The 23,895-nt window shown below is 40.0% G+C and overlaps 1 protein-coding gene across 1 annotated transcript in view; it reads right to left on the reverse strand.

The window, feature by feature from the left end:
• LOC133559969 (G1/S-specific cyclin-D2-like) overlaps nucleotides 1-23,584 on the reverse strand; it is a 35,355-nt gene extending 11,771 nt beyond the window's left edge. Inside the window, exons 1-4 of the mRNA XM_061911964.1 lie at nucleotides 23,174-23,584; nucleotides 22,342-22,557; nucleotides 14,542-14,701; nucleotides 6,457-6,605 (exon numbers count right to left, since the gene is read on the reverse strand). Of these exons, the coding sequence (XP_061767948.1) occupies nucleotides 6,457-6,605; nucleotides 14,542-14,701; nucleotides 22,342-22,557; nucleotides 23,174-23,368 (720 nt within the window). The 5' untranslated portion in view covers nucleotides 23,369-23,584. The remainder of the gene's footprint in view (nucleotides 1-6,456; nucleotides 6,606-14,541; nucleotides 14,702-22,341; nucleotides 22,558-23,173) is intronic.
• Nucleotides 23,585-23,895: the final 311 nt, after the last annotated feature.

The following is a 23,895-nucleotide window of genomic DNA, read 5'->3' on the forward strand; positions in this document are numbered from 1 at the left end:
TTGAGTCACTAGAGAAAAGCGCTATATAAATATGATTCACTTCACTTCACTATAAACTATTTCAAATGATTGTATTTTTTGTTGACCATTGTACTGTAATTTGATCCTAAATAAAAAAACAAAAAAGTGGACTGTCATCTCTCAAATTTAACCTGAATACATTTTGAAATAAAATGCTACGTCGGATTGTCTGTTTTTTTTGTTGCCATTCTCGCTCGTTAGTCCGTGCATATGGGGTCATATTGCCTGGCCGATTCGAAGCTGAAACATTCGCGCAAATGGACACCTGGCTTTATAATCGTATTGTTTCTTCCTAATTTGTGTTTCTTTGCAGAACTTCTCACAAGTGAGTCGCGAGTAGGGAGGCAACGCTTGTGCTTCCTGTGTGTTACTGAACGTCCTCAGGTGCTAAGAGCGTTGCAGACCTCTTTCTGCCTGTTTGAAGCGTGAGACTAACAAAACAAACACACACGGACAAAGCAATTTATCAATGACTGCAAAGTATTTCGACTTCATTTTGGTTTATTGTTGGATTGATTGACTTATTGACAATGGGCCCAAGCCTATCCATCCATCCATCCATTTTCTACCGCTTATTCCCTTTTGGGGTCGCGGGGGGCGCTGGCGCCTATCTCAGCTACAATCGGGCGGAAGGCGGAGTACACCCTGGACAAGTCGCCACCTCATCGCAGGGCCAACACAGATAGACAGACAACATTCACACTCGCATTCACACACTAGGGCCAATTTAGTGTTGCCAATCAACCTATCCCCTGGTGCATGTCTTTGGAAGTTGGAGGAAGCCGGAGTACCTAGTCACCATTAAAACTTTTTCCAAGGAGCAAGTGGTTATTAACATACTGGCTTCCTACATTGCATTAAACACTTTTTTTGGCCAGGACGCAATGGATGCAAGGCTAACAGTTCTGAATGGCGAACATGTCTTGTCACTCAAATGCCAGTGAGGGCAGAAGGAAAAAAAACAAAACCTCCGCCTTTCACGGTTATTTATCACGCTAATTGAAACCTGTGTCCAATCATTGTCGATTTATCGTGCAGTCCTAATAAATACTACTATAAACTCCGATTGAAATCCTTTGTTTTAAGTCCTCCTTTGTCCAGGGACTTGTTTTCTGAGCTTGTAACAATAATCAAAAAAATAACAAATTGTAATAATAAAAAATATCTACCCAATAACCGTAGTTTTGACCATATACCTATACTATATTTGGTATCATTACGGTCAATATTTGGAATTATCCACCCACCCTTGTTTACATCCAGGAGTTTACATGAAATTAGAATGCCTTATTGTATCCTCCTATGGTGTGTAGTGTAACATGTTTAGCTATTCCTTGTCTTTTGGTGATAAAGAAATGTTTATTCGCCGCAACGGAGTAGAGCAGGGGTCTCAAACTCCATTTGCCTTGGGGCCACTGGATGCAGAAACTGGGTGAGGCTGGGCCGCAAGAAAAGATTTCTTAAAAAAAATCTAACATGCACTTTTTAATGAATTCACCTTCTATCAATGGCTTTCCCGCCCTAGCAACATACTTGCCAATCCTCACGATTTTTCCGGGAGACTCCTGAATTTCAGTGCACCTCCCGACAATCTACTGGTGCAACCATTCTTCGGAATTTGTCTCAATTTTCACCCGCCCGACATTATTAAGGGCCGCCGTGACTGCACTGCCTTTAACGTCCTCTGCAACAGTGGTTCTCAACCTTTTTTCAGTGATGTACCCCCTGTGAACATTTTTTTAATTCAAGTACCCCCTAATCAGAGCAAAGCATTTTGGTTGGAAAAAAGAGATAAAGAAGTAAAATACAGCACTATGTCATCAGTGTCTGATTCATTAAATTGTATAGCAGTGCAAGATATTGCTCATTTGTAGTGGTCTTTCTTGAACTATTCGGAAAAAAAGATATAAAAATAACTAAAAAACTTGTTGAAAAATAAACAAGTGATTCAATTATAAATACATATTTCTACACATAGTAGTAATCATCAACTTAAAGTGCCCTCTTTGGGGATTGTAATAGAGATCCATCCGGATTCATCAACTTCATTCTAAACATTTCTTCACAAAAAGAGAAATCTTTAACATCAATATTTGCGACTTGTCCAGGGTGTGCCCCGCCTTCCGCCCGATTGTAGCTGAGATAGGCGCCAGCGCCCCCCGCGACCCCAAAAGGGAATACGCGGTTGAAAATGGATGGATGGATGGATGGATTTATGGAACATGTCCACCAAAAATCTAGCTGTCAACACTGAATGTTGGATCGTTGTATTATTTTTCCACAGTTTATGAACTTACATTCATACTTTAATGAAGTATTATTCAATAAACATATGTATAAAGGATTTATGAACTGCTACTGTTTTTTAGAATGTTTTTATTAAATCTCACATGTCCCTTGGCATACCTTCAAGTACCTCCAGGGGTCCGCGCACCCTTAAAAGAAGACTACTGCTCCACCACGTCATCACGCACGCTTTTACATCACACAACCAATGTGACGTTCTATAACATGTTGTGTGAGACTTGTGCAAATTAACGTCAGTGGCTGCAAGACGTACTTGGTCAACAGCTATAGACGTCACACTAAGGGTGGGCGTATAAACAACTTTAACAGTGTTACAAATATGCGCCACACTTTGAACCCATACCAAACAAGAATGACAAACCCTTTTTGGGAGAATTTCCGCACCCTAACACAACTTAAACACAAGAGAACAAATACCCAGAACACCTTGCAGGGCTACAATATACAACACCTCAACCAACACAAATAGGGAGGGTGGAGTAATGGGGGGTTTGTGGAAGCGTGGGTGTGTGTATTGTAGCCCGGAAGAGTTAGGTCTGCATGGGGTTCTGGGTAATTTTCCTGGTGTGCTTATGTTGTGTTACGATGCGATTGTTCTCCCGAAATGTGTTTGTCACTCTTGTTTGGTGTGTGTTGACAGACTGCCACATATTTGTAACAGTGTTAAAAGTTTTTTTACGGCTACCCTTAGTGTGACGTGTGTAGCTGTTGATCAAATATATCTTGCAATAACACACTCGCGTCTCACATGGCCAGATGCAACATACAACTGGGCTTGCTCGCTGTCAATTCAGGATGTAGGGGGCGCTAAAGACGGTGCAATTGTGGCACTCCCTGAATATTGTTGATCTGGTAAAAATTGACAGGGGCTTCGAGAGAATTGGAGTCCTGAAATTCAGGGGTCTCCCAGGAAAATTGGGGGTGGGCCGCACTAACATTAAATTGTCATATCAAAGCGCGGGCCGCATAACAACGTCTCGCGAGCCGCAGTTGGCCCGCGGGCCACATGTTTGAGACCCCTGGAGTAGAGGGTTAGTGACTTGCACTATGGAGGGACGTTAGTCGCTAGTTCACTAGCGAGGGCTTGACATTGCATTGAGGCCACAATGGTTTGCTTGATGCTGTCAAAACACAGGGAGAATGTGTCATCAAAGCGTATTGTCACGATAATGGTCCTCCCCCTTTACCTTTCCCACCTTTTTAGGTGGCCAAATTAACATCTAAATCCTCAATATTGTGCAAACCCCAACGTCTTACAAAGCATTTTGACCACAAACCACAGGGGCGCCAGAAAGGATTTGGTAAAAGTGCAGAAAATGCTGTAAATTCTAACTTGCTTTGTCATGTAAATGTTTAACGAAACCTGTCAACATATTTACGATACATTTTACACCTAAAGGGCTCATGAGAGAACAATGCAGTCACATGCATGGCATACCAGCTGGGAATTATAAAAGCGGAGCTAGGTGGTCCAGAACAATGGTACCAGCCTCATGAGACCTGTGATGAGGTCCTTAGCCATCGCTTGTCCCAGTGGAGTTCCAGAAGACCCCATCGCTTGTCCAGGTGGAGGTCCAGAAGACCCCCCCCCCCTGCCCCCTGCCCCCACACGGTTTGGGGTGTAAAAAGTCAATAGGACAGTGTGAGCGGATGTTATTGGGCAGCTTGTCTTTTAGATCCCCCCGCCATCCCCCCAAAACCACCTTCTCTCCCTCACTCGCAGACGTGGGAGGTCGTGGGTCGGCCGCGAGCCGGCTGCTTCAAGAATGCACCGCCACTCGCAAAGGGGGGACAAAGGAGGTTCACATAACATTCCTTTGAAATGTACGGGTAATTGGAACCCGATGAAGCTGCCTGTTGTGACGGCGGAGGAGGTTGTGGGGCCCACGTCGCCATAGCAATGCGACCACAAAGCTCGGCGGCGGCGCTCCTCAGAAGTGTGGCCTTTTTAGGATTGGCGGCGCTCCGGGCGGCACAGGACGAGGTCGCTGGTGATGAGCGTTAATTGTGAGCTAAACATTGCTGCTAAGTTTTACTCGGACAAGCGATGATTTAGAGACAAAGCTTCCAAAAAAAAAGCAACAAAAGAAAGTAAAAAGATATTTTAAAGTAAACCTCGCAGGTCACAGTTGTCTCCAACTTTTCTGCTTTCATTAAACCACATAGCGTTGCTTTGTTTATTTACAAGGCAACCTCTTTGAGCTACCAATTTGGGACTTTGTGGCTTATTTTGACGTCTATTGATTTTTTTCCAGAAAAAGTGACAGTTACAGCATATCGCTAATTACATATATAATTCATGTGATCGCTCCTCCTCAGTCATATTCCATAACGACAGCTTTTATTAAAAAAAAGATGACTGCGATTGCTCAACAATTTTTTTCTAAAATAAGTGACAACATATCAGCACATGTCCTACAATAAATGTGACTTAAAAAAAAAATAATTCAGTACAATTTACTGCGATAGTTCCTCAGTTTTAAGCACATTTTTCTAAAAGCAGTTAATTGATATACAGCAGAAAGGCTGTGAAAAAAAATCAACCTAGTCCAAACCTGCAACACGTGTAAAAATGTGAAGTTAAGTGAATTACATTTATATAGCGCTTTTCTCTAGTGACTCAAAGCGCTTTTATATAGTGCAACCCAATATCTAAGTTACATTTAAACCAGTGTGGGTGGCACTGGGAGCAGGCGGGTAAAGTGTCTTGCCCAAGGACATAACGGCAGTGACAAGGATGGTCCAAAGCGGGGATCAAACCTGGAACCTTCAAGTTGCTGGCACGGCCACTCTACCAACCGGGCTATACCACTCCCTGCCAGTTATATGCCATATCCGACAGCTTTTATAAAACAACTCAGTCAAAATGAAAGAGAGTAGGTGACTCCAAAATGATTCATCAAGTTGTATACAGTAGATGCGGGATAATTTCTGCTATTGTTTTTCACAAGTTGTAAACGATAGTCATCTTTTTCTAAAAGAAGTCACAACTTGCAGCACGTCATAATATAAATTTTATCTTTTTTAAATAATTCAGTAGCAATACAATAGTAGGACCCCAGAGTAAGGAAATCCTCAATCTACAAAGGCAAAACCTGCGGTATACGTAATAATTAATTTGATTATATGCGATAATGTCACATTTCATTAAACAACTTATATAAAAGAAAAGTGACTCAAACGGTCCAAGTCAAAACCTGATGCACGTGTAATGATTGCTCCTTGCCAACTGTAGGAAATAGTCTCCTTTTCTGACAGAACTCATTTGAAGAGTAGTATGACTCTAAAACCATCGACAAAATCAAAAACCTGCTGCATGCTTGCTCATACAGGGAAGGTGTCATATGCCGCAGGTTTTTGACTTTGATTGCTTCACTGCCTTTTTGCACACCAGGAACAGGTAACTACGTTAAAAACCGAGGAGTGATTGCAGTAAATTATTTTTTGCATCCTTTCGGCTATTTGGATTGTCTTTTATTTTGACTAGTTGTTTTACAAAACTGGCGAGGAGCAGACACATTGATTATCATACGTGCTGCAAGTGTTGAATTTGTGAATTCAGTCTATTGTCTTTCTTTCTTCTATTTTGACAGTCATTTTTTGAAATGCGACAGTTAGTATGTAATTGGCGAGGAGCGATCTCAAGTCATTCTACCACTTTGCGATGCTTGTTTGTGTCAGTGTTTACCCTCCCACTACCTGTGCCCCCTCCACAGCTGCAAAGATAATAAGATGGGGGTAAAAAAATTTAGGAAGTAGACAAGTTTGAAAAGATGGCGGCTATAATAGCAGACCTCAACTGCATTAAAAATGTCTTGCTAAGATGAAGAATTAAGACTCCGGGTTCAACCACTGATTGCTTCGATAATTGATTGCCTACAAAACTGTGGGCCAAACTATACTATTGAACATTATGCACTTAAAAAAAAAAATCTGATCTCCATGGTGCGCATGTTTCTCCATTAGGAGGGGCAAAGAGCTCCCCAGCAGAAACTGCATGTGTGCGACCGCAAGAATGTGGGCTTGGAGTTTTAAGGACACATTCCCGCTCTGCCGCTGCTCTTTATAGCAGCAAAGGATAAACAGCTCCGAATCGCTCCTCTTCTCATATTGTCTACACTCGCTTACCACTTCTGTGTTGGTGATCTTGGCAAGCAGGTCGGTCAGGTTATCTCGAGCCAGTCTCTGGTCACTGTGGTCCAGCTGCAGGCCACAGACGGCGGCCCCCATGCTGCCGCTGGCGATCATGGAGGGGGGGTTCATGGCAAGGCGGTCGTCTGGTAGAAGAAGGAGAAGACTATTTAAGCAACGAGTCGCACAGCAGCAGTGCTTCACTTTCCCAGGGTCTGAATTTCCAAAACAGGGGGGAAATTGTATGTTTTCCCCCCTTGGAGAAAAAGTCATGATTAGAAAAACAGGGCAGGAATCCACAGACTTGCCGCCCGCGCCTGGGCTTCTGGGAACGAGTCCTTGCAGAGCACGTGCAGAAGGGCCTGAACGCACACGGATGGATGTTGCACAGACTACTGAAGCAACACAAGCCTAAAACCTGACAGTTATTCGCCCTTTTTGGAGAGTGCACGCATGCCCGCACGCACATTGCTTCCACTCTTTGTCACAAGATTTTGTCATGCGTCTGTGGGAAAATGTGAGCATTTGGGAGGTTACAGGTCAAGTTCTTCCACACCAAACACACCTTTTTGCACTTCTCCAAACTGTTTCATAAAGTTGAAAGTAGGGGTATAAAGATAACCAATACTAATGATAAAAAACGGTAAACTCCCAAAAGTTAACAGTGCTTTGATGGGCTAACATGAAAACAAGACACATTTTGTCTTTCCCTTTTAAGAAACCAAGTATCCCAATCTAAACTTGTCTAAACACATTGCTGTCTGAACAACCAAGCTATTCAATTGTGCACATTATATAACAATTAGAAGTACTTTGTAGGCAGATTCAACAATACCGCAATAATGTTGATCACATTAACTCTGATATGACATGATCATATCATTTAATCTTTACTTGGAAGCATACAACGTCATGCAGAACTCAATTGTAGTCTTAATTTAAATTAGAACATAAGAATTGAGTTTTAGGGTAGGGCTGCAGCTATTGATTGTTTTAGTAATGAAGTTTGTTCGATTAATCGGATAAAACACTTAACAGGGAAAATAGTTGATATAAACCTTTGTTCTCCCTGTCCTAACCTTCATTCTTTCTTTTAATAAATAAACATTTGACATTCAAATTGCACTTTTCACATGTTTACAATAGTAAACAGGAAAAATAAAACACTGTTCACTGCCACACACACAACCCTGCACTCATGTACTCTCTATTGCAGAGGGCGTGCAGAAACTATGTCCAAGTGTTTAAAGTTCCAGGCATTCCTTGCGGTCCACATTTAATAAATTATTATTTATGCTCATTAAATGATTAACAAAAACACCACAGTAAGAATCTTCGATTTTTTTCCCTAATGGCAGCGTTTCGCCTACATGATCGTGTCGGCTCGTTCCGGCAAAATAAAAGCTGCCCTACCTAAAAAAATGAGGGAGTTTTACATGAAAACAATTGTATGTAACAATGTATGAATGGATATATATATATAGACTAATATTGGCCCTCTATTGACTAGTAATGCACCGAGAATTCAGCTGCCGAAACAGCACTTCCAAAACCAAATGTGATGACGTAAGCCCGTGGTGTCCAAACTACAGATCACGGACCATGTGCAGCGAGTCGACGTCCTAAGTTTGGCCCACGCAATGTCATGAGTTTTAATAAATAATCTGGCCACCAGGGTGTTTCCAAATCAATTTTAAACATCTGACAATGTAATTGCTGCAAATCTTCCACTATGTTGTGGACAGTGTGAGTATTTCAAGTCAATGACCAGAAATGTTTACTTATTTCATTTCATTGATATATATGACCCAATCCAAACAACCTTCCCTAGTCATGGTGCGAAGAAAAAAAAACTGCAACCAACACAAAAAGTCAACACACATGGTCACAATATGGTTAAAGCACCATATAAAATTCAGAATTACACCCATTTAAATCCATGTGCTCCATGTTCGTCGTGTAGATCCAGCGACAAAAGTAAAGAGTCTTTAAACACGAGTACAGTATTCAATAATACCAGAAAAATAATCGAGTTTTGTGGATAGCCATTTTTAACAAAGAAAAAGTCACTAAAAGAAAGTATCTACAAACTTTAGAAATTCTCAAAAGGTCATTGTACAATAAACACCTGAAAAATAAAGCAAAATAAGAAAAAATACATTAAGAAATACATATATAATTTTTTTTAACATTTTAAAAGAAAATATATGCATCATGGCAGATAATGCAAATTGTGAAAACATCATATAGACCAAGCCCCTAGCCACGCCACCCCGGCCGCAAGTGTATTAGCAATCTGGGGGAAACTGAATCAAATTAATCAGTTTAATCAATCATTGAAGCCCTATTTTAGTGTTAAGACTGATAGCTTTCACCTAAAAGGTGAGGAGCTGTGGGGTCATGTGACAATTAAAACTGACTTCTTCAGGACTGTTCTCGTTAAACAGGTTCATATTATACCTGAATACTTATATACAAACTTATTTCTGCTTCCACACACACGTTCCCCTGTGGCTTCTTCTCTAAAGGGCTTCATGTTATTAATCCTTTGCGGACAAAAAAAAGTCAGACGCGTTGAATGGAGGCGCTAACATTATAAAAAGAGGCATTCTACAAAATTCCTGCAATAGAAACTTGCATTTTGAACTTTCAACTTGCAACATGAATAACCTAACGATGAATGTGTGTCCGAGTCATCGTGAGCCTTCTTGCTTGTCCCAGAACCAGCTGTTCATAAGACTACTTATAAAACTTCCAAACATTAACATTACTGTGCAACCACAGCAGTTTGCCGCTCTCTTTGCTCACTGTGGCCGCTTACAGGAAGCAGGCACAAACCACTAAAACACACCCATATACACAGTATATATATATATACGTATATACAAAACTACAATCTATTTGGGGTGAAGAGTTGGGGATATTGGGTCATATTTGGCTTAAAAGGCCATGACGTGTGTGCAGTATATTTTTATAGATGCTGTGGGAGTAGAGATTGGTACCTTCCACATTTAATCTGGATCTGGTACTCAACAGTACCAATTTTTGTTACTTTTTTGTGTGTTCATGTCGTAATCAATGTTAATTTGCTTAATAATAAAATATATTTTTTTAACATTTAAAAGTGGTTTAACTTAAATGTACTTTCCAGTTGGTATATTTCGTATCTTCTGAGTCTCATTTGCGAGTAAGCATTCATATCAGATTAAATCGAATGTGCTCGGTCTTGTATTTTGTTGAGTCCTACAAAGTTTTTATACTGTAAGTATTGTACTCACTACACAACTGTTTGATTGTAACATACATCGTTGTTGTAATTTCAATACCAAATTTGGAGGTGTTGAAATCATGTATAATCGCTAATGCTAATTGTAATCATGTGTATAGCATTTACAATGTGAATTAGCATCGATATAGTGTATTTTTAAAAGTGAAGCCTTACTTTTGAGAACTTTCTATCAGGCTTGCTTGCTTTGTTGTAGTGATGTGACAATATACAATACGACAAACTTTGGTCAAACTACCAACTGTTAGTATTAAGTTTTTTAATTAAAATGATCGTAAAACCATGATTAATGCCATTGATAAACTCAAACACTGGTGACACTGCTCATTTACTGAAAAAGCAAGCTAGCACTAGCTAACTTAAGTGATAACATGAACACAAGCTACATTATTGTCTTTTTCTAATAAAAAAAAAAACATTCCCTAATCCAAACTCATGCTGTCTGAGCAACTAAGATATTCAATTGTGTACATAAAACCTACAGGCTGTGTTCTCAGACCGACATATTGATCAATACTCGAAGCAATATGACAACAGGAAGTGTATATGTGTGATATCACATAAACCCGATGTGATGTACCCAACATGCTTTTTCTTTATTATTAAAAACACACAAATGTTTACAAAGTAAAATGGAAGAAGTTAACATATTTAAACATAAAAAATATATGGCTCTTGAGTAGCCAAAACAATATCATTATATAACATACTTTCTCTGCCAAGGAAGTATATTTTGTGGCTATTCATTATTTTAATAAAACTTGGTTGTAAGTGTGTATGAGCACTTTTTGAGCACATTCAACAACACTGTGATAATGACAGTGATGTGAAATTTTTGTATGAGTACATCCCTACTTTGTTGGCAAGAAAAAGTACAACATTAACTGGAGGCAGTCTGCTACAGGTATTTAAGGAAGTGTGCAGTCTGCAACCGGAAGTGGCGTCATGTGTAACAAAATCTATCAAAACATGGTACCATTTGATTTTACGTGAATCGATACACAGGGGTACAGACAGACTTTGTTCGGTATCTATAAAAGTACCAAACTCTGTACCCAACTCCATGTAGGAGGTACAAAAAGAAAGTAAAAAACTAAAGCAAAACAAATATGTCCAGAAATACAACTTTTTTTGTCTCTTCCTTTTGTAGCACACATGCTTGTCAAAAAGGGGAACGGCACTTTATGTGGAATTTTGCTTGTTGTTAAAATGTTTTATGAGAGACAAGTCAAAACATTTTTTTATTTGCATTCTAGTTTGTGATAATCGGCTTGTTCTAGGTGGTTAGCAATGTAGCTAATGGGAGAAATCCATTCTGCCTCTAAATTACTTTACCAATGCATCCATAAAAGCGGCAACAATACTTATATTGAGTTCTGTAACCTGTATAATAACCAAGCTGCAGAAACTTTATTGTAGTGACGCATCCCCGTGCGACGGCATTAGCTGTAAGCTAGCTTCTTGCCTCAGCAACTAATGGCTTTTGGGTTTGTAATGCACAACACACCACCAATATGTACTGACTGAAAAACATGAACTTATATTACGGTATGTGTAAAGTATTAACCCACATTTCATGTTTTGTTTGTACACTGCTAACTTGACAGTGTACTAACAAGCATGATGTGCTGCATGTATCATAATCAATGTTTGGTCAAGACGGGACGTTTTTTCCAGTTGATTTTGGGTAACCACGCCATTTATGTCGGCATAGTTTGGTTCCACATTTGGAGCTTCAATCTACACCAGTCTTCTGACTCTCTGTTTCGGTCTGCTCCAAAGTATCACACTGTCTTTGTGCTCGCTTCTATAACCAGCAGTTAATCTACTGTATGTTCAGGTTCAAAAATATAAGGTTATGAATCATGATTTGCCCCAAAAATAGCAATTTTTGTCATCTGTTACAAAGTTTGCCATGAAAATCAGATGTTTCTGAAAGTAGGAAGACATTTATTGCCGGAAGTTGGAATGGATTGATTGATTTTGCTATGGGAACAGAAATAAATGCGCAAAGTATATAAGTTTGCGTAATGCCTAAAATGACCAAAATACTTTATTGTTATGAACCTATCTGTTACTACATTATTATTATTATTATATGGAGAGTTCAATGTGCACTGAGAAGTCTGAATTTCCGAGTTCCGAGTCAAAATTTCCACTGGAACACCCCTCAAGGTCGGATTTCTGACTCGGAAAGTTTGAACATTCTCACTATCCCTGTGTTTATTTCAAAGATAGCTGCAATGGATGTAAACAATTATATCCGCTTCTTTAATATACGTTCTTAGCACTTCTGATTAGTTTTTGTCGCAGTAAATCAGCCATATACAATTTATTGTACATTAATATTTTGTAACTTCACTGTAGTGTAAACTACATTTATTTCATATGATATATACGTTATATACGTCCTGCAATGAGGTGGAGACTTTGCAAGGGTGTACCCCGCCTTCCACCCGAATGCAGCGGAGATAAGCTCCACCACCCCTCGCGGCCCCAAAAAGGGACAAGCGGTAGGAAATGGATGGCTGGATATACGTTCTACATCACTAGCAATAGCGTCTGTATTTTCTTTTCATCCACCGTGTTTGAAGGCGGCAGGAAGAGTCCGTATTTTTTTAATAAGTTGTTTGTATTTAGACAAGGCAAGTACCAAGATAGCTTTCCAGGATGTGGCCATCTTGATTTCCGACATTGTAACTGGAACGCTCACAACTCGGCTGTGATGTCGTTCCCAGCTACGACTTCCCACTTCCAGGTAAATGGAACACAAGCAATATACTTGCAGTGTGTACATAATGCGTTTAAGGATTTTGAATTTTTTTTTTGTGGGCTTAGAAGGCTATGATGGTGACTCCCGTTAGCCACATCTTAAAAGCGTTTGTATCATCTTGAGAATTAAAGAATAAATAAACACTTGTGTTCTTGTTTGTAAAGATTGTGAACGATAAGCAATAAACACAAAGCATGTAAAATAGCAGGCTTTCTAGCACTGTCTATTCATTTTAAATACTTGGTCAATGGATTTCAGTCCGTGCAGAAGTACTTTTTGAGCACATTAAACAATATCGCGATAACTGATAATTTAGGTCACAACAACGGTGATAGGAAATATTCGTACTAAGGGTGGAATTTGTATTGAACCGTTTCGGTACGGGGGTTCCGGTTCGGTGCGAAGGAGTACCGAACAAGTTCCACACAAACATGAAGTAGCCGCCTATGCTTAAGTCTTAACAAGTTGCTCCGCTCCGTTCCGCATTGTCCCTCCCACACAACCATCTGATTGGTTACAACCGTAGCGGTAACAAGCCAATCAGCAGTGCGTATTCAAAGCGCATCTCGAGCAGATAGGTCTTTAGCAGGGGAGCGACGGACTCTCCCCAAATTATACTAAACACTTCTACGTCACCTACTTTCTAAACATCACTATGAGCCCGTTGACCTTCTAGAAACAAACTGCAGCTCAGCTTACTCGCAGTCCTGGTTTGAGGTGAAGGCTAGTTAGCTTTTAGCCTAACATTAGCTCATTTTGCGGTGTGTGCGTGTTTGTGTGTGTGTGAGTTACGGACAGTGTTGATTGAAGTGTGTTAAAGCAGCAAAAAAGGACATTATATTAAATTAAGAGTTTCTGTCTCTGATAGTGTATAAAATAATGTAAGTGCATCATAAAACCTACATGAACTCCATGGTGTTCAGGGATGAATAGTCTCTCCTATTGCTATTGTACTATTTTTTCAGCAATAGTTACATTAATCATTAGTAACGTAGCAGCCTGGTTTTGAATGGCAGGGTCACTGCATTTTGATACAAATATAACAATTACATAATAAAAATCAACTACAGGCTTCCCCAATGCTGTAATAAATTAAGCATGATGAGTTGACTTGAAACTGTTTAATGTCGCACTTTTTATATGTAGAAGAAAAGTTGTGTAATTTTATTTCATGTAAGCAACAACTTGAGGCAGTTTAATATGGATTAACGTGGGCAGAATTATTATAGTCTTCCCAATGTTAAAAGGATCAAGCCATTGTTTACAAATTTGGTAAATAAATAACACAAAAAAATTTACATTTTGTTGTTTTCTTACTGTACCGAAAATGAACCGAACCGTGACCTCTAAACCGAGGTACGTACCGAACCAAAATTTTTGTGTACCGTTACACCCCTAGTTCATACATACATAAAGTTAAGTGTGAGGCTACATCAAGGCAATAACGGTCTCTGGCTGATGGGAGGGTCTTTACTGCACCCAAGTGACCTCCTTTGCTGCATTTCCTGCCATTGAGTTAGCAGGGAGAAGGTGGCGGCGGCACACAAAGCGTGACGTTAAACAGAGCGTTGGACCAGCGCTGCTGTCCAGGATATGAAAATATTAGTGAGATTCCAAGCACAGGCAGGGGAATGTTATAAGACAACAGAGAGAGAGAGGAAAAACTTAAGGGGGAAAAAAATGTTTATTTTGGACACGAGGCCGAGCAGGAAGGAAGATAGGAAGGGAGATCACGGGATCGTCGCCATGACTTTTTCAACCTGGAGGCTTCCCTGTCAACAAATAACACGGATGAGGAGGAGAGGAGGAGTTGGTGTGATAGGATAGGAGAAGGATGGACAGGGTGATTTCCAGGGCCTGCAGCGCAGTGAAGTCAGCTATTGTGGGATAGGAGAAGTGAGAAATAGGTCACATGTATGATGACTCATGACGGGGGAATGCTTGCACGCGTGGGAAAGCTTTCAGGGTGTTGGGGTAGGGGGAGTCTTGGTGAAGACCGAGGGTTAGGTCAAGGTGGGACTACCTGTGGCGCATAGTGCGATGAAGGTCTGCGTGTGCTTGCGGACCATGGCCACCTTCTCCTTGGGGAGGGGCAGCCGGCGTATGATGTGCTCCACGAAATCGTTGGGAATGACCGCCGCCATGTTCCACTTCAACTTGCCCAGCACCACCAGCTCCCAATCCTGAAACATCCAGGTGACACATGAAGCAGTCGCTGCACACCAACTACCGCTGCCGAGGCTACAGTAGGTGGCTATGTAAATACGGTCGCTTTTTGCAAGCGCTTTGTGTGCTCAACCCCGGTGTGTTTGGAGAAACGATGCCGTCACAAACTGGACCCGCACTAAATATGCAATCCAGTTTTTTTAAAATCAGTCCCTCCAGGATTTTACTGGCTTTTTTAAAATGTTTTAGCCCAAAATGCCAGAATTTGCGGCAGCTTTTTCAAAGAGTTCTTTTGAGCCAATACCATGGAATGTACTTTGTGAATTTGCAATTAATGTTTCAAGTTTTCATTGAAACCTTAACCTCAAAAAGCACAGGATTTCCACAAAAATTGGAAAAATATTGATGATGTGCTCAGAGTGGTTCATTTTCCGTGAAATTGCGAAATCCTGGAGGGACTGTTAAATGACGATTTAATTGCATCACAAAAACGCTGTCCTTTTACTCAAGAATTATTCGCTGCACTGTCAGCATGTTGACCGACAATACCATCTTACTCTCCCTACCCCAAGGCCGACCAGGGCGAGTTGGCTTCGATACCCTGGTATTTTTGTCCATTTTAACTTGCTTTTTGTTAGTCCCCGTCAAAAGAAGAACGGCAGAAAAACCTCTTCAAGTGTTTTTCATGCAGAACAAGACAAGGCGGAGTATAATAATCAAACAAACCACCTGATTTATTTGATATTGACACAACAGTTACATTGGACAAACCAGATGCACTGCCTTAAGTGTTATAGCAAGAAAATGCAATTTTTTAACACCTGTCCAAAGGATACAGAACATGTGTTAATGTTACAAAATATACAATGAATGAAAATGTACAATATATTAATAATGTGTACAACTTTGATCTGATTTCTGCCACAGTTTCAGATATCAGGTAAAGAGGTTTAGGTCTTTTTGCAATTTTAATTTGGTGGGAAGAGTGTTCCACAGTCTGGGTCCTTTAGAAGAAAAGGTGGATTGTCCAAAAGATACTTTGAACTTACGAACCACACAGTCAGTCCCCACTAACTGAGGATTCAGTGTCAAGTCTGCAAGAGCCTTGACGTCCAGCAGCGGCACATGATTAGTTGGACATTTAAAAAAATTTCAGTGAGCTAAAATTTACAAAATCTTCTAATGTAAAAAGCTTGTGTTTCGTAATGCCACCTCACAGGTTCTCTGTCAGATACCTTGATGGCCTGGTTGTACAGGTATATGACTGGCTTCAGGGATGTGGGTAAAGTTTGCGACCATGAGGTTAGACAATAGGAGAAGTGAGAATATATCGTTGCGTGTAAATACAACAGAGCAGCTTGACGAGACAGTTCTCTTCTAATGAAATGAAAGCAGTTTAAATTTGACTTGAACTTTTAGCACACATTTTTTACCTTGCAATTTAAATCTTGGCTGTGCGAGTGTATGTGTGTGTGTGTGTGTGGAAAAAAAAAACACAGATATTCGCCACCTCAATTCTAAACAAGAAAATCCAGATTTACATTTGCAGAATTGAGTAGCCAAAATGACTACAGACAGTTGAATTGCACAGTTTGTGTACTGCTTGATTGTGTTCCGAAATTAGTATCAGTCTGATATCAGCCCCCCAAAAAAACGTATTTCATGTAAAATGTCTTATATAAACTTCAAAACAGAGTCGGACAACGAGTTAACATTTTATTGTCTTTAAATAAGCACACAGGTTGGTCTTTTCTTGTATTTTAGTGAAGTAATTTACAAAAAGGTAAACATGGTAGGCTATGCATAGGCTACAAGGAGCTAGCAGCTACACAACGGCTGAGCACAAAATAGCACTTTCATTGAACAATAGTGTGGTCTAAAGGAGCAAATTGGTCAATATAAACAAGTATCAAACAATTATTGCTGCACAGACTAAGTCTCCAAGACGGAAGCGTATTACAATGTATTCAGTAACAAACGTGTTTGCATCATAAGCTTAATTGAATTATTGTGGCCACTTAGTATCACCAAAAAACAATTACCACTCCACCTACATTTACATACAGCATAAGTCCATTCCTGCCAATTAACAGTAATTAGATTAGTGTTTTTCCTAGCTACCATTGTTCTGTTTGACAAATGTCACTTGATCAAACTTTTACACTTACACACTACAAAATTAGGATGTAAGATTTCTGACATTGTGTTAGACTAATATCGGTATAGTGGTAGAAGTGAAAACCTAGTATCGGGACACCCTTAGTACTGTCAATTATTTTTTTTAAATATTGAAGATTGGAATTTCCCAAAGGAACAATTGAGTATGTAAATGCAAAACAATTATTACAATTGTGACACAGATGCTGTGCAACACACGAAAACTAAAGGAGAGAAAAAGACAAGACTTTCGGGTCGCTTTCAAAGCATTGATGACGGAGGAATGTCGCAAATAAAAAACCCAATTTCCTCCAACAGCATGTAAACATACTGAGCAAGTCCTTTAAATCCTTTATTCTATCGCACCACAAGCTCTCAGTATTTTATCAACTGCGTGCCTTTCTCATTCCTCACATCCTTTGTGTGCACAGCGGCGACATGTGACGAGCCGCTCCAAGGCAGCGAGCGCCTTCTTTCCTGTCACAAGTCTTAGCGTGCAGCCACCCCCCAACCGCTGACTCCACATGCGCCACTGGACTTTCTACATCGTAAAAAGATTACGACAAATATTGCTGCTAAGCTCGTTGATACCCATGACTAAGTGTGACACATCAAATAGTCATCGTGAACCCTGCATTTGCCTGGATGGTGTCAATCACTGTGTACTGAGTATTACTGCCCCCACAGGACTGGAATGGAACTGTAACGTACAACTGTTGAACACTTCACCCGCCGTTTTTGTTGCTAGTTTTGTCGTTGAGCACCTAATGCAAGGGTCTCCACTCCACCTGGTAGCTTGCGGGTAAGGATTTGGCAATAACCGGTTCCAATGATGGACTGCAGTAAAACCCCACCATGATTAGTATCACCGTTTTGAATTAAAAATTATCGTAATCCCGTAATAAATTACGGGATTACGATAATTCAATATACTCAGGCCCCGGTGAAACTGGGCATTTACCAAAGATGCAAGCTAGCGCACTAATGGCAAGCTTGTTTAAACGCTAATATGAATACAAAATTAATATTAGCGGCGTAGCTCGGTTGGTAGAATGGCCGTGCCAGCAACTGGAGGGTTGCAGGTTCGATTCCCGCTTGTGCCATCCTAGTTACTGCCGTTGTGTCCTTGGGCAAGACACTTTACCCACCTGCTCCCAGTGCCACCCACACTGGTTTAAATGTAACTTAGATATTGGGTGTCACTATGTAAAGCGCTTTGAGTCACTTGAGAAAAGCGCTATATAAATATAATTCACTTCACTTCAAAAGACATTGATGTATTTCCCCATTACAAACATCATACCAAATCTAAACTTGTATAAACACTTTTGCTGTCTAATATTCAAGGCTGTCATTGAACCTACAAGCTGTAGAACAGAGTGATAGATGTGAAGGTGTATAATGTACATGGACATGTCTACAACAGGAAGTCAATCTGCACGACGTCACATAAACCGGTCATGCAACCCTTGTTTTGTCTTTATTAAAAAACACCGCCTAAAGCCTTTACAAAGTAAAACGGAAAAATACCATGATACTTTTGGTCACAATCATATTAAATTTTCAAATCGTTGCATCCTTACTTGCGAGCTATCAGCAGCACGTCGCAGGGTCAGACAAATATGTACATTAAATAAATATGAGCCAATAGTCAAATCAATTAACAACATGGAAATAAACTATAACATTGTCGTAATTATGTCCGTGTTTGTTGTTTTTACGTCTCCAGGGTGCAAGAGGGTTCACTCTGTGCATCGCTCTCAACAACTAAGCATGTTTATTCACTAGCAGAAGTAAATGAAGGGAGTGAATCCTCCTGTCAGACGTCGACAATCTTTGTCTTGATGGGCGGAGCTGGGGCGCTATCTTACACACAAGCGGCTCGCTCGTGAAAAGCCCCGCAAGGTAACGAAATTTAGAAGGATAAAAATATCATTGCAAAGCCAAATGTTCCAGTGTGGGAATATTTCAGCTTCAAACCGAATGAGCAAGATGAGCCAAACAACACGGACGGATGAGCCAGTATATACATTCGTTGGAAAGTGATAGCAACCCAAAAAAAGACAAAAAACACGCGACTTAGTTTTTCCAACTGGGGAAAAAACTACACTTCAAGTTGTTCGATATTTATTGAAGTGCAAAAGACAAATTGAGAGTACATTTTATTTTTGTTTATTTATTTTGTATATTAAATTTGACCTAATTATAATGGTAAAACATAATGAGAAATTGCGTTTGAAATGGTAAATTGCATTATTATTTCATTAGCGCTTCTTTGGTCTTGAAAAAATATTGTTCACTAGAAATGATTTCATGGGACAATATCCTCCTGCAAAATGTTAATAATGGCTCAGGCCTAACATTAAGCACTTTTACATGTTCATATCGAATGACACAAAATGATGCAGTTACACTCTTTTCCAAAATAAACTATTTTTTCAGTTGTTAATATTCCAATGTGAAAAGAGTCCTATAAATGTTAGTGCTTATTGTAAACAAAAGTCACTGTCATAGAGCAGTGGTTCTCAAATGGGGATACGTGTACCCCTGGGGGTACTTGAAGGTTTGCCAAGGGGTACGTGAGATTTTTTTTAAATATTCTAAAAATAGCAACAATTTAAAAATCATTTATAAATAGATTTATTGAATAATACTTCAACAAAATATGAATGTAAGTTCATAATGTGAAAAGAAATGTAACAATGCAATATTCAGTGTTGATAGCTAGATTTTTTTGTGGACATGTTCCATAAATATTGTTAAAAATTTCTTTTTTGTAAAGAAATGTTTAGATTTAAGTGTCTGAATCCAGATGGATCTCTATTACAATCCCCAAAGAGGACACTTTAAGTTGATGATTACTTCTATGTGTAGAAATCGTCATTTATAATTGAATGACTTTTTTATTTTTCAACAAGTTTTTAGTTATTTTTCGATCTTTATTTTTCAAATAGTTCAAGAACGACCACGACAAATGAGCAATATTTTGCACTCTTATAGAATTTAATAAATCAGAAACTGATGACATAGTGCTGTATTTTACTTCTTTATCTCTTTTTTTCAACCAAAACTGCTTTGCTCTGATTAGGGGGTACTTGAATTAAAAAAATGTTCACAGGGGGTACATGACTGAAAAAAGGTTGAGAACCACTGTCATAGAGCACATAAGTTGAAGACCCTGGACATAAGACATTAATTAAATTGATTATTGTAGTGCACATGTAGACAAATGCAATGCATCCTTGTATTATGATACCTACCTATTTTTTGCCCTTATTTACACTCACAGGCATATTTTCAGGTGTATTTATACTCATTTGCATTTGTATGAATAAATGACATATTATTAGCACCAAAAGTGCATTGACGTCAAACATTTGAGACACTGTGTAGGTTTCTAATGGTATTGAGTCATTTGACTTTTAACATGACCCAAATTAACACCACTGTGTGTGTGCTGTATCTTCGCTGAGTCAAATAAGTGGAAAAAGGGAGATAAGTGAGGGAGGTGCCAAATGTGAATGTACTTCCTGTTATCAAGGGCAAATATTTGCCATCCAGCGATTGAAGTTAACGGCCACTTTGAGGATTTCATTCATGCTATTGGCACACATCCAGAAGTTGAATGAAACAAAAACATTATTCATGCTCCCTTTTTGCCCTTTTTATTCTGACAATATGAAAATTGTTGCCGGTTGTGTGAAGCCCACAGGCGGTAATAAACAACATCAAGCAGATAATGGACAACCTGTCACAGCATGCAGTACCAAACCTAATGCACACATGCTTGCATTTAACCCGCTTTAACCCAATGTGGAGTCTGCTGAATGAACGCGGTGCAGCTTTGGAGCAAATGCGCTCACTTCCTGGACAGATGCCCCCACCCACCCCACATCTATCGTCCAGCTGAAGAAGCAGGCTCTCCTCGGGCCATCCTGTGAGGATATCCAGGAATATGTAGGCTCAAACCATCAAATAAGTCACTTGTCATTTCCCTATACAGCTGTAGAGAGACACAATAGGACGGGACTTGTTTAATTAAAGGCCTACTGAAACCCACTACTACCCACCACACAGTCTAATAGTTTATATATCAATGATGAAATCTTAACAATGCAACACATGCCAATAAGGTTGGTTTAATTTACTAAATTACAATTTTAAATTTCCCGTGGAGTTTCCTGTTGAAACTGTCGCGGAATAATGATGCTTGTTTGTGACATTATTGGTTGGAGGGGACATTTTAGCCCAGCACCACTTACGGCTAAAAGTAGTCTCTTTTCATCGCATAATTACACAGTAATTTGGACATCTGTGTTGCTGAATCTTTAGCAATTTGTACAATTAATAATGGAGACTATAAAGAAGAATGCTGTTGGTGGAAAGCGGTGGATTGCAGCTGCCATTAGCACCGAAACACAGCCGGTGTTTCTTTGTTTGTTGTGAAGCTTTAACGCAGAGCGGTAAAGTGAACATGTTTTTCTACGTCAACCAGCAAGTTTTTGGATGGGAAAATTGTGATATCAAGTCGGCTCTTACCGGAGACTTGAGGGGATTATGCGACCTCCTCCTGTAGCTGTCAAAAAGGCAGCCGTGATCTTGGCTCCTCCATTGGCTTCTCTGAGAGACACTGGCGTTCACCGCAGCCCTCCGACTTTCGGGTATGACTTTATAATCTCACTAAAACACTATTAACACAATATGCAGATAAGGGATTTTCCAGAATTATCCTAGTAAATGTGTCTGAAAACATCTGAATCGCTCACAATGCCGTCACTTGGAGCAGTCGCCTTTTTTTTTTTGGTGCTTCACTCTAACTTTCCTCATCCACGAATAGTTCATCCTCGCTCAAATTAATGGGGAACTCGTTCCTTTTTCGGTCCGAATTGCACTTGCTGCTGGTGGCTATGATTATAATCAATGTGAGGATGTGAGGAGCCCCACAACCCGTGACCTCTTGCGCACATCGTCTGCTACTTCCGGTGCAGGCAAGGCTTTTTTATTAGAGACCAAAAGTTGCGAACTTTATCGTCGATGTTCTCTACTAAATCCTTTCAGCAAAAACATGGCAATATTGCGAAATGATCAAGTATGACACATAGAATGGACCTGCTATCCCCGTTTAAATAAGAAAATCTCATTTCAGTAGGCCTTTAAACATATGGCGTGTTACATCACAATTTGGCCAAGTTTAATCAGTTGTATGATTTAATACATACACAGCAACTTTGATGAAAATTGAACCATTACTGGAATTTTTTGGGCTTTTCTTTGCTCTGGTGCAACAAAAATAGACTTAGCATCTATGGAATTTCAGTCTGAACACTAGATGGCATTACACTCCTCCAGACCCAAGCAAGAATCTGGCCATTTTTTTAACACTGCACTTAAAAGGAAGACTGGAAGCTTCCCGTGAAAGCATTAGCATTAGAATATGACCCCTCCAATCAAGAAACTGCATTGATTGCCCCTGCCTGCAACAGTGTTAGGGTCTGCTTACCAGCAGCTCTGAAGGCGTGATGGAGTTGTCTGTGTACATGCACAGCTTCTCTGCTGATAGCGGCCTGCTGTCCTTTAACTTGGAGGCCAGGAAAATGCACACAGCAGCCAGCAGCTGCAGGAAACTTTTTCTTGTGGGCATCACTGCTAGGAATCTGTCCAAATAATTAATGGCTAAAGGGAAGACATCTTCATTGCTCCTCTCCTCCTCACACACCTGGAAATAAAAATATAGAAAATGTTAATGCACGCATTTTTAAGTGCATTTGAAACAAAAATGGATGTTAAAGACGAGGTTCATACAAAAAGCTGTGCAATAATGCACATTTTATTGTTGCCGACGAGGTCAATAGGAAGTCGTTAAGCAACACGCCTCGACATTTTGCTTCCTTGTTGCAAACATTAAAATAGCTTTGTCAAGACGTTTATGAATATTGTGCACACAATTCCGACAAAAAGTTCCTGTGAACCATGGGCGTTTTAAAACATATATATTACAATGCACAAAAGTGTTTTTTGTACAAATTGAGATGCGTGTCTCGTGCGGTTTGAGGAAGTTTCTTTTTTTTTTTTTTTTTAAAAGAGGTCATTTTAAAGTTGCTAGCAAATGTAAATAGTCAAGCTAGGCTACTTTTTAGAGGCTGAATTGTCTTCGTGGTGGAATTTCCGACTCTCCCACGCCTTTTGGTGAGTCATCCTCACCCAATTGTCACAGCAGTCCACACGAATGGGGAGAAAAAACATCCACTTGAGGATGAAAACGTGCAGCAACGTGGAAATCATGAACAACCAAGATAGCTTGTTAGCTTGTTAGCATTAAAACAGGCACAAACCTCGTGCATCCAGCCTGCAACCATTCGTCTCATATAAGGCTGAATTTCCTTCTGGAACCGCTGGATGTATGAGCATTGAGGTAAAAACCTGTCCTCGGTAGTTAATAAACTTTGCAACACTCTGTGATCATTGAGGATGTTCGGGTCAGGCTGGGCTTTCACCACCGAGTCCGACTCGAGGCAATAAAGCTCCATGACTCGGCACTCTTCTTTTTTCTCCTTCCGGTTTTTCAGCTAAATATTAGGATAACAACAATGCAGCTGAGACGATAGGCCGGAGGAGAAGAGTCCAAGTCGAAGCATGAGGCTGAAGCTGAGGCTGCAAGGTTTATTTCAGTCTTGCTGCCTCCCGGCTTGCTCAGCCCTTCTGCTTCTCCTGACCTCTGCCTGTCAAGCCTACCAGCGGCAGACGCGGGGTTTCCGGTAATGCCTTCAAAATAAGAGGCATTTAACATGCACATTTGTACGACTCTCACGAACCAAACCGCTTTTCCGGTTTTGTGTTCTACCGCGAATTGATTAACGTGGACCCCGACTTAAACAAGTTGAAAAACGTATTCGGGTGTTACCATTTGGTGGTCAATTGTACGGAATATGTACTGTACTGTGCAATCTACTAATAAAAGTATCAATCAATCAATCAATCCACTTAGAGCAGGGGTGTCCAAACTTTTTCCACAGAGGGCCGCACACGGAAAATTTTAAGCATGCGGGGGCCATTT

This window comes from Nerophis ophidion, linkage group LG10 (genome assembly GCF_033978795.1).
Source record: "Nerophis ophidion isolate RoL-2023_Sa linkage group LG10, RoL_Noph_v1.0, whole genome shotgun sequence".
NCBI classification, from domain to species: Eukaryota; Metazoa; Chordata; class Actinopteri; order Syngnathiformes; family Syngnathidae; genus Nerophis; species Nerophis ophidion.